This window comes from Thamnophis sirtalis, unplaced genomic scaffold (genome assembly GCF_051295495.1).
Source record: "Thamnophis sirtalis isolate CommonGarterSnake01/CBP01778 unplaced genomic scaffold, rThaSir2_p1.2 scaffold_13, whole genome shotgun sequence".
Taxonomy (NCBI): domain Eukaryota; kingdom Metazoa; phylum Chordata; class Lepidosauria; order Squamata; family Natricidae; genus Thamnophis; species Thamnophis sirtalis.
Genome location: NW_028261393.1, coordinates 8,740,240 through 8,752,211, shown reverse-complemented (window position 1 = coordinate 8,752,211; position 11,972 = coordinate 8,740,240). Strand labels below are relative to the sequence as shown.

Sequence of the window (11,972 nt, the reverse complement as noted above, 5' to 3'; positions counted from 1 at the left end):
GCCTTCAATTGTCCTAGCATTTGTTTAGTGACCTGTTGTGGCCCAGCAGGTGCCGTTGGAGCTGCCACCAGACTCCGACAGCAAGGGGCCCTATGAGTCGGCTCTGGAGGAAGTGGAGGACCCTGGACAGGGTTCCGACTCTGAGCAGGGCTCAGAGAGACTGGTTGGCCACCAGGTGGCACTGAGCCTTGGACCAATGAGGAGGAGACAAGGGAGAGTGATCCAGAAGCCAGCAGTGAGTTGTTCCTGGATGCCCGGAATCGAAGAGCTAATAGGCGTCACGAACTGTTACGCAAGTACAGGAGGTAATTGCGCTCAGCTGGTGCCCATTAAGCTCCTCTCCAGACTATAAAAAGGACTGCTTGTGCACACGTCCCTCTTGCAGGAGTCAACACATTGACTAAAGAGAACTGTTGTAACTAACTTGGCAGGCTGAATTGCTGCCAAGGTTTGTCTGAGTTGCTGCCAAGGTCCTTATCTTTTTGTTTATGCTTGGTCTTCAGCCACCGAGGTTTTGGTTTCTTAAAGTACATTCTAGTTAAGCTTGTCTCGGCTTTCATTACTGGACGGAGGAGGGGGTCAGAACAGTGACCATTCCAAGTAACCTATGACCGGTAGTCCTTGACTTACAACCATTCATTTAGTGACCGTTCAAAGTTAGAATGGCGCTGGCCAAAGTGACTCATGGCCATTTTTCACAGTTATGATCTTTGCAACATCCTCCATGATCAGGCAATTAAAATTCAGACACTTGGCCACTGGTTCATATTCAACTTGAAGATGCATAGACTTCAACACCCAGAATTCCCCATGGCTGGCTGGGGAATTCTGGGAGTTGAAGTCCATATATCTCAAAGTTGCCAAGGTTAAGAAACACTGGCTTTTGATCTGAGATGTCAAGAGGCTAAGGGAGCCCAAATCCTTGAGAGACCGCCTGCTGCCAATTACCTCCCAAAGACCCATTAGATCACACAGGGCTGGCCTCCTCCGGGTTCCGTCTACCAGCCAATGCCATCTGGCTACTACCCGGGGGAGGGCCTTCTCTGTGGCAGCTCCGGCCCTTTGGAACGAGCTCCCCGCAGAGATTCGGACCCTCACCTCTCTCCAAGCCTTCCGAAAAGCTGTTAAAACCTGGCTGTGTCGGCAGGCCTGGGGTTGATGAGTTCCCCTCCACTCTCGATTTGTGTGTCTTTTGGTTATTTTAAATGCTTGTATTTGTACTTTTTGTGTTTCCCTTCCCCCCTTGGGTTTGTGAGCCGCCCTGAGTCCCGCTGGGAATAGGGCGGCATATAAATAAAACGAAACCTAAACCTAAACCTTCCTCTTTTCATCCGTCTCAGAGAAAAGAAGGGTTTTCATAAACCCAAATTTGTTTTTCTGACATTTCTGCAACATTTAAGGAGCATAAGATACAATGCCTTTTCTTTTTTGCCTAAAAAAGCCATCCCCTCCAAGTATCTGCCATTAACAATAAAACAAATCTACTGACTGAAACGTGCAGACTATAAGACTTTGGGTAGATCTAAAACACCTGTCAATCTTCCAAATGGACATTTCTTCAGTGGCAGCCACTAACTGTGTCGGCTTCACCGCAAAATTTAGATGAACAGAGATGGAAGGGACCTTGTAGGTCATCTAGTCTAACCCCCCCCCCCCAAAGCAGGAGACACTACACCATTTGAGAAAGAGGGCAATCCAGTCTCTTCTTCAAAGCTTCCAGTAATGAAGCTCCCACAACTTCTGAATGCAACTTCTGTTCCATAGATTGATTGTTCTCACTGTCAGAAAATCCCACCTTATTTCCAGGTTGAATCTCTTGTTCTGTTTCCATCCATTATTCCTTGTTTTGGACTCACTAAATTCCACAGGCACTGATGCGAGTTCCATCTATGCGTGATACCAGAGGTGGAAGAGGGAAGAAGGATTGGCAGCCGGTTTTCCTTAAAAAAAACACCTGACCATGATTTTACACTCATATAAACCCAGATTGTACACGCTACCCCCAAAAAACCTCCAACCCCCCCCAAAAACCCCTCCACAATAAATGTATTTGAAACCTGACTCTGTCGTTACATTCTCAAACCCCCATAACTTTAACCTTAAACTGTCTACTGTTGACCTCACTCCATTCCTGAGAGGTCAGTAGCGGCGTGCATAAGGGCACCAGTGTGCCTAACATCCCTGTCCTACTGTCCCCATTTATTTGTCCCCATTTCCTGTGTCCTTATTCATGTTTATTCCTATTCCTGGATAACAAATGGATAACCATTTGTCTGAAGTGGTGTAGGGTTTCCTGCCTAGGCAGGGGGTTGGATTAGAAGACCTCCTCGGTCCCTTCTAACTCTGTTATTCTATTCTATTCTATTCTATTCTATTCTATTCTATTCTATCCTATTCCTATTCCTATTCCTATTCCTATTCCTATTCCTATTCCTATTCCTATTCCTATTCCTATTCCTATTCCTATTCCTATTCCTATTCCTATTCCTATTCCCATTCCCATTCCCATTCTATTTCTATTCCTATTCCTATTCTATTCCTGTTATCTTGTACGTGAGAGACAAACTAAATAAATAAACTAAATAAAAACTACATCATTAGGATGGCCAGCCGGGGTTTCCTTCCAGGATTTCGCACTCAAAAAACAATTCTAAGGCATTTAAGAATGCACATTGAAAGTCACAAATTTAGCCGAGATGGCTAAAATATCTGCATATCTTAAGGACCACTCAAACGAGAGATATAAACGAGACTGGAAAAAAATGGATTGATTATATACAAAATAAATACGGGACTAAGAAATTCCAGATAGCTTATGCTTAAGATCAGGAATGATTTAAATTGTTTAAAGTTAGTTTAGCAAGGAGGAGCTAAGTTCAATGTAAAGATGTTATCAATTTTTTATTCTTTTTTCCAATATATTTTAGACAGTTTTTGTTAAAAATCTATACTGTGTATGGGTTTTGGGAAGTCGGGGGGGGGGGAGGCTGGGGGGGCTTTGGGGGGGGGAGGGATATATCAGGTTTGACGAGACGTGTTAGATTTTAATGTAATTTGACACTACATGTATACTGTTTTCTCTTATATTTTCATTACTATTATTATTATTTCTTTAAAACTAGGATATGTTAAGCATATTGACATGAAGCGGAAATACACCAATGAGAGGAGGAGTGGGAAACAGAAGGGAGAAGAAAGATGGGAAGAGAGGAATAGGAGAGAGGGTAAGGGGGGAAGATGAGGAGGATGAGGATAAGGAGGAGTGGAATGTAGAGAGAGGAGAAGGAGAAAGGAAAGGGAAGTAGAGTAGGAAAGGATGATGGAGGGAAGATAGAAAGTTGGAGAGAGGTAGAAGAAAGAGGTGTATGGAGAGCAGAAGAGCTATAATGGGTTTTTATTTTTCTGGGCATTGTTGACAAGAGGAACTGATGTAATTATTATTTAATACTACATGATACTGGCTATGTACTGTATACATGTGAGTATGTTATGAAAATGGAAATAAAAAAAAAAAGATTCTAAGGTAACAACACCCCGCCCCCCCCCAAAAAAAACCAAACCAAGTAACAACAACAACAAACAGTTTTGAATCTAAATGCTTGCTGCTTGTTGAATGCATAACGCTATAATGCCACGGGCAGACAAACGTAGAATTTTTCTGCACGTGGCATTATAAAAAGTTTCATTTTAAAGCAAAACTTGAATTTAAAACCCCAGCATTGGCAATCCTGGCGGGAGGAGGAAGGATGTCTCTGGGGAGGGTGGGGGAGGAGAGACAAACAAAACGAAAGCGTGTGAAAAATGCAGTAAAAATCCACGATCGCTTCTCTCTCTCTCTCTCTCTCTCTCTCTCTCTCTCTCTCTCTCTCTCTCTCTCGCTTCTATACATTTCTTGCTTTATTCTCATTCGACCCGCCCCCTTTTTCTAGCCACGCCCCTGTTCCAGCCTTGTGCTCGTCTCCCCGCCCCACTTTCCGTTACGAGGTCGGGATCGCTTGCTCTGGAAAGAGCCGGGGAAAGCCCACGCGTGACCAGACAGATCGTCGAAAAGGTGGAGAAGACCGCGAGAGATTTTCCTTTCCTCCACCCTCGGCCCGTTATCGCCGGCAAAAGGGATTGAAAGAGCCCTTCCCGTCCCGATCGGTCTACAAGCTCTCCCGCGGTGGGTGGGTGGGTGTGTATGTGTTGGACACGCCCCGCGACGCGTGGAAGATCTCCAAACTGGCTTAAACTGCAAGATGGGCATTACATTAAGCTTTGGCTGGGCATCATGGGAGCGGTAGTTCAACTGCTCTTAGAAAGGGCACTATGAAGAAGATCCTATGGGGTGGGAGTAGCGCTGAGAATTTCAACTTCGGAGAAAATATTGCGGATTCTCTCTTTATGGCTCTCCCTAGACCAGGGGTCTCCAACCTTGGCAACTTGAAGTCTGGAGGGCTTCAACTCCAAGAATTCCCCAGCCAGCAAAAGGGGTCTCCAACCTTGGCAACTTGAAGCCTGCTGGACTTCAATTCCCAGAATTCCCCAGCCAGCAAAAGGGCTCTCCAATCTTGGCGACTTGAAGCCTGGCGGGCTTCAATTCCCAGAATTCCCCAGCCAGCAAAAGGGGTCTCCAACCTTGGCAACTTGAAGCCTGCTGGACTTCAATTCCCAGAATTCCCCAGCCAGCAAAAGGGGTCTCCAACCTTGGCAACTTGAAGCCTGCTGGACTTCAATTCCCAGAATTCCCCAGGCAGCAAAAGGGGTCTCCAACCTTTGCAACTTGAAGCCTGATGGACTTCAAATCCCAGAATTCCCCAGCCAGCAAAAGGGGTCTCCAACCTTGGCAACTTGAAGCCTGGCGGACTTCAATTCCCAGAATTCCCCAGCCAGCAAAAGGGGTCTCCAACCTTGGCAACTTGAAGCCTGCTGGACTTCAATTCCCAGAATTCCCCAGCCAACAAAAGGGGTCTCCAACCTTGGCGACTTGAAGCCTGGTGGACTTCAATTCCCAGAATTCCCCAGCCAGCAAAAGGGGTCTCCAATCTTGGCAACTTGAAGCCTGGTGGACTTCCATTCCCAGAATTCCCCAGCCAGCAAAAGGGGTCTCCAATCTTGGCGACTTGAAGCCTGGCGGACTTCAATTCCCAGAATTCCCCAGCTAGTAATTAGTAACCCGGGTGTTAAGTGAATCTGGCTTCCCCATTGACTTGGCTTGTCAGAAAGGCGCAGAAGGGGATCGCATCCCCCCCCCCGCAGGGCACTGCAATCGCCATAAGTGAGAGTGACCCATGGGGATGCTGCAGTGCTTGTACGTGTGCAAAAATGGTCCCAAGTCACTTTTTTTTCAGTGCCCTTGTAACTTGGAATGGTCACTAAGTCAGTGTTTTCAACCTTGGCTACTTGAAAATGTCTGGACTTCAACTCCCAGAATTCCCCAGCCAGCATTCGCTGGTTGGGGAATTCTGGGAGTTGAAGTCCAGACATCTTCAAGTAGCCAAGGTTGAAAAACACTGCACTAAGTGAACTGTTTTAAGTCGAAGAGCTACCTTTTAATGGCGTGGAGGGGAGAAAGAGAAGAAGAGTTGATGAGCCACAGTGACTAAATTGGTTCAATTTCCCAATGTTACGTATTTGTTCTGGAGGTTTGTTTGATGGTTAGAGTCTGCCGCCGTGGGTTCCCTGTGGAAGGCAGAAGATGACGTATAGATTAATTGATAAGACTTTTGTCTCTTGTTGACCAATAAAAGGAAAAATAATAACATTTTTTTTCCCAAACAGATTGAAAACAGGCTGAAGTAGCTGTTTTCTTGACCTTTGGTTTTGTCTACTAAGACCTGGCTATTCCGGCAGGCCTGGGGCTGTTGACCTCATGAATGAGGTCCAGACCCACTAAGGTTGAGTGCATGATGTGTCTTTTTAACTTGCTTCTTCTCTCTATTTTAAACTATTTTTTTAGTATTCTTTTTAGAGTCGTTTTTATGTAAGCCGCCCGGAGTCCTTCGGGATTGGGCGGCATATAAATTCATTAAACTTTGAACTTTGAACTTTGTGTTCTCCTTTTTCTCATAGTCTTTGCGTCTCCTGGGGGCTTTAGATCCACGCGGAAGGTGCTATGGCGGAGAACCAGCTGCCTGTCAATGGGGAGGTCCCGGAGAGAAGGCTAGCCCTGATGCCATCTGGATCGTCCTCCAAAGAAATATCCACACCTGGAGTTTCTGAGCTGCATCCTAACTCCTTGGGACAAGTGACATCAGCAAGCAATCTGTCCTCCTTAACAGTGCCCGTACGCTTGGATGTCCTCTACTTCTTGCTCAATAGTGCTGCCAAGGGGGCACAGAATGCCCTGGCTCCCCTACCGATTCAGTGTGGGCAAGGATCTGTCTCTGCCTGTCATAGCCCGGGTGCTCTAGGGGCAGGGAGCTGCTGTAACAGCTGCCAACCCATCTGCCATAAGGCTTCTGGGAGTCCTCCATATGCCTGGCACGCTAGTGCGCCTCCCCACGATGAAACAGTTTATAGGCACCACCACTCTCACGGCCAATGGAGCACTGGAATCCCAGATAGACAAAACAACCAGTGGGTCAGCAGGGTTGCCCCGTGGGAGGATGGGAAGAACTGGTCTGGATCCCCTCAAACAGACCCGAGGAGGGGATGGAAACGATCCCAGTCCCCATTGGGATGGAAGGAGAGGCAGCGAGATGAAGGCGGGAGGTATTGCAAAGGGGACAACTGGCAAGGAGGGGAGGGAAATTTCAGGAAGCCTTGGAGCAATCACAGGGAAAGCCAGGTTGAGTCAACTCCTTGGTCTTCAGGCTCGCTGAATCGAAAAAGGGAAGGCACGTCATTTGGAGAACCTTCTCTGGATGTGAAGAGGAAGAGAGATGGAAATTGTTGGCAACAGATGCGCGATGCCCCCAAAGGCCAAAGATATTTGACTTATGGCCAGGTTGACTGGCAAAAAAACCAAGGGCCACAAGAATCGGCCAGCTTCAGAGATAATACCAAAGCTGTTGAGATGACCACTACAACTGGCCAGGATAAAAGCGAAGATTGGGAGGCAGAATATGAGAATACCCAAGAAACCACCAGTGCTCCTGAACGTTTTCCCAGGTCTTCCCTTCAGAACAAAGAACCGAATACTTCCGAAGCAGGAGATAATTACCATGTAGAATGTGTTCCATCTATGGATCTACCCAAACAGAAGCTGCAGCCCTCTCCCCTTCCCAAGTCCCTTGGCCAAGACCAGGCAACTACATCTACTGAGATGGAACCCACCACATCTGACTCAGATTGGAGGAAGAATGGCAGGTTTGCCCATTATCTCCAGGGCCTTTATTCTGATGTTCCAGAGAAGTCAAGTTCTGAATGTTCTACAGATCTGACCATCGATATAGATCCAGAGAAATCCAGACCAGAAGAGGAAGAGGCCATGCAGTGTGCTCCTGATGGAGAATCAAAACCTTTGGAGTAGAAGATTATAGAGCTAGGCGGAGAAAAAAGGAGTATACTGTGTAGTTTTACAGATTGGGGATCAAAGGAGATTTCTCCAAAAGTTTCCACTTCTGGAATTCCAGAGCTGTTTAATCGGTTAAGATAGAAGTTGGACTTGTTTATTGTTATGTCTTGTTTTACTGGTTATTGACAACCTGTGTTGTCCTTCACGAAACAAAGGTTCTTCAGACATAATCAGAGACACTGCTATTATCCCTTCCAAAATGGGCTAGATCGGAGATCTTCAATCTTGGCAACTTTAAGACTTGTGGATTTAAGTCCACAAGTCTTAACGTTGCCAAGTTTGAAGACCTCTGGGCTAGATTATCCAGTAAATAACCAGTACTCAGCCAGCCACCTTACTATTTGGAGAGAACGGAAAAAGCCACGGAGAATTGCGTTCATGGCATCGTTTATTCTTAGTCTGGGTATTGTAAGATATATCACCAATGCAAAGCTACTTCAGATTGTTTTAAACTGTCACAGCTTGGATTTTTCACTTGGCCAGTTTTTCACTTGGCCATGTAAGCATCCTAATGACTCCCTGCAGTCGCCCACCTCCACTTCTACAACATGCCCACCGTGGGTTCTGCAGAAATGATCCATGACTTTTCAACTGTCAGTCTATCTGCTTTGAACCCAAAGATTAACCTGTATTACAGACACCATCTTAACACAACTTGAAGCCATCATGCAAATCTCAGGAGGCAAGATGACATCATTACAAAGATGGTATCATTTCACCGCCTGGGAGAAATGGTTAGCAAAAGCCGTCCCTATTTTTTATTTTTAATTGCACCCAGAGATGGACATGTTATTTTAATCATGATGTCTGCCTAGTATATCTAAATGCATGAATCCTGCTGTTTTAAATGTTCATGGCGGTTAAACACGGAGTTTGTTTACAAAGCTTTAAAAACCTTTTTTTGTATATCTTAGGTGGTGAACGTGGGTTTTAAATCCCAAGAAATGCATCAGTGGGGATTTGAAATACTTTATAGTAAAATATTTTTGTCCCCCCCCCCCCTCTTAGGAGAAGCTGGGAATTTGTGTTTTTCTAATAACTTCTTGTCACTTGTTGAAATAAAGTTGGCATTGTGTTAGCAAGACAGGCTGTTCTCTTTAATAGACGAGGCATGGGCACTTGCATTTAAACTTGAGCAGAGTTCTCAACGGTGGGCATTTCAAGAAAGCCAATAAAATTAAAATTCAATTTTATTTACCTAATTGTTGTTTATCCAGATCATCTCCCGGCCGAATAATGCAAGGCGTTATTTTTATGAGATCATTTCTCTTTGCATATATTAAGGTTTAAGGTTTAAGGTTTTAATGGATTTGTATGCCGCCCAATCCGGAACGACTCCGGGTGGCTTATATAAAAAAACAATTTAAAAATATTAAAAGAATTTAAAATACAAGACAAAGCGAATTAAAAACACAACATGCACTCAATCTTAGTGGGGCTGGAGCTCAATCAAAGATCAGCAGACCCAGGCCTGCCGGAACAGCCAGGTCTTAATAGACTTTCGGAAGGCCAAGAGAGTGGGGAGGGTCCGGATCTCAGAGGGAAGATCATTCCATAGGGCCGGGGCAGCTACAGAGAAGGCTCTCCCCCGAGGAGCCACCAGACAACATTGTGTCATCGACGGCACCCAGAGAAGGCCCATCCTGTGAGATCTTATTGGGCGCTGGGAGGTATGTGGCAGGAGGCGGTCACGGAGATAACCAGGTCCTAGGCCATGTGGGGCTTTAAAGGTGATGACCAGCACCTTGAAGCTACTGTTTATTTCTGTTGCACATACCTAAAAACAGGTAGGCTTCAAAAAATTCAGTAATGGGTTCTGTGCCCAGTTGCTGGGTGGGCGTGGCCATGGTGGGCATGGCCTAGTTCGCTTCCTGTACCACCAGGGGTGGGGATGGGCATTTTCGCCTTCCCCAGCCTCCGGAGGCTTTCCTTGAGCCTCTGGGAGGGCGGAAACTGCTTCCCCCACACTCTGGAAGGCCCGTTTCCAGCCTCCTGGAATTTCTGTGAGGGCCGTTTTTCCCCCTCCCTGAGCCTCCACATTGGTCCTGCACTTACCTCGCATCCAAAATGGGCCGCGTGGAGACTCTTGGGAGGGGAGGGATGGGCGGGGCCAGCCAGGAGTGGGATTTGGAGGTTTGCCAAAGCGGCCATAACGTCAGCTACAGGTTCTCCCGAACCCGGGCAAACTCTTAGCAGCCCACCCCTGCCTACAAACAATTAAGAGCCGAGGTGGCGCAGTGGTTAGGGTGCAGTACTGCAGGCCACTTCAGCTGACTGTTATCTGCAGTTCAGTGGTTCTAATCTCACCGGCTCAAGGTTGACTCAGCCTTCCATCCTTCCGAGGTGGGTGAAATGAGGACCCAGACTGTGGGAGTGATATGCTGACTCTGTAAACCGCTTAGAGAGGGCTGAAAGCCCTATGAAGCTGTATATAAGTCTAACTGCTATTGCTATTGCTATTGCTAAAAACCCAATAATTAGATAGATGATAGCAAGAGAGATAAAGAAAAAGATACAATATATATAAAGAGGTATAGATGAACAGATAGATGCAGAGATTTGACAGATACAGATAAGATAGATATAGATAGGATATAGGTAGATAAGCGATAGAAGATAGATACTGGGAAGAGGGAGGGGTCAATTTTGCAACTTCTGGAGGTGCCCCTAGGCAATTTCAGAAGTTTCTTTATAAGGAAACAGATATGACACCATTGAATCTTTTCAGTTCTTCTCATTACACTTCAGACTCTTCACCATGTCAATTGCAATCAAAACATTCTTTCCCTTGTTGCGCAACGTTAATCTAATTGGCCAGAAACCTTGAGGACAGAACAACCCAGGAGCCTCATTGGTCAGTATTTGCAGATTCCGGTGGTAGCCGAGGCAACGGAGCAGATCTCCGAAGAGGTTGCTGTTTCTCCATCCTTGGTTCCATTGCAGAGAAGCTGCCCCAAATGGCAGAAAGGTGTGGCTGTTGGACCTGGTGTGGGAGGGAGAAAGGGGTAAGGTCTTAACAGATTTAATAAATTAACAGAGTTGGAAGAGACCTTGTAGGTCTTCTAGTCCAACCCACCCACCCACCGAAGCAGGAGAACCTATCCCATTTCTGACAAATGGCAGTCCAGTCTCTTCTTCAAAGCTTCCAGTGATGAAGCTTCTTCAACTTCTGAAGGCAACTTCTCTTGCATGGGTTGATCGTTCTCACTGTCAGAAAATCCCACCTTATTTCCAGGTTGAATCTCTTGTTCTGTTTCCATCCATCATTCCTTGTTTTGGACTCTCTAAATTCCACAGGCACTCATGCGAGTTCCATCTATGTGTGATACCAGAGGTGGAAGAGGGAAGAAGGATTGGCAGTCGGTTTTCCTTGAAAAAATCAGTTTCCATCCATTGTTCCTTGTCTGGCCTTCATGTGCTTTGGAAAATAGCTTGACCGCCTCCTCCTCTCTGTGGCAGCCCCTCAAATATTGGGACACTACTATCATGTCCCCCTTGGTCCTTCTCTTCACTAGACCAGCCATGCCCAGTTCATGCAACCGTTCATATGTTTTAGCCTCCAGTCCCCTGATCATCTTGGTTGTGAATCCTTCTGCTAATGCAAACAGAATTGTTAAAATTCTTTTTTTTAAGATTTTTTAAAAAATTCTTTAAAAAAGAACTGGAAACCTTGACCTGCATTTTGTCCTGCCCCATTCTTATAACGTGAGGAAAGTATAATGGTGGTTCTTAGCTGAACAACATTGCCCTATAAAACATCCACCGAAATAACGAATCGCTGCATTTGTCATTAATTTCTTGCCCACACAGATTTTTCATATTCCCATTTAAAGAAGGAGCAACCTTCAAATGCAAAGGAAGAATAAATGTACATATCGTTTTATTTAATGTCTATACAATTGCAATTGTAAATTATTAGATAGATGGGTTAACATCCACAGGCTTAATGATCAATTTCATTTGTTTTCAAATGGAGATATTTTAGATGGAAGTTGTGAGTGCTTCATCACTGGAGGTTTTTAAGAAGTGTCTGGACAAACCACCTGTTTAAAATAATATAGGATCTACTGCTTGAGCACAGCCCTGGAATTGTTTCAGAATGGCTTCTTAATTTTTCTACAATAAAAATTCCAGAGCAAAAGTTGCCTGCCTGATGATTCTTTCCGGTCCAGCCTGCCAAGGGGAAACCTCACAATCCCATCAATGAAAATCAATCAGAACAGAGCTGGAAGGGACCTTGGAGGTCTTCTAGTCCAGCCCCCTGGCTCAAGCAGGAGACTTCATTTCAGACAGGTGATGAAGCACCCACAATTTCTGAAGGCAAGCTGTTCCACTGGTTAATTGTCCTCACTGTTCGGAAGTTTCATCTTAATTCCAGTTTGCTTCTCTCCTTGATTCGTTTCCATCCATTGTCTTGTCTTCTGGTGCTTTGCAAAATCCTACTGGGTCATTTTACTCCTATGTAAAGGAACAT

General features: G+C 45.5%; 1 protein-coding gene across 1 annotated transcript; it reads left to right on the top strand.

Moving 5' to 3' along the window:
• The first annotated feature begins 3,987 nt into the window (after positions 1-3,987).
• Positions 3,988-8,395, top strand: LOC148042993 (uncharacterized). Its single transcript, XM_087727466.1, has 2 exons — positions 3,988-4,051; positions 6,052-8,395. The coding sequence occupies exon 2, from the start codon at positions 6,095-6,097 to the stop codon at positions 7,451-7,453; it is 1,359 nt and encodes a 452-aa protein (XP_087583592.1). The 5' UTR covers positions 3,988-4,051; positions 6,052-6,094; the 3' UTR covers positions 7,454-8,395.
• Positions 8,396-11,972: the final 3,577 nt, after the last annotated feature.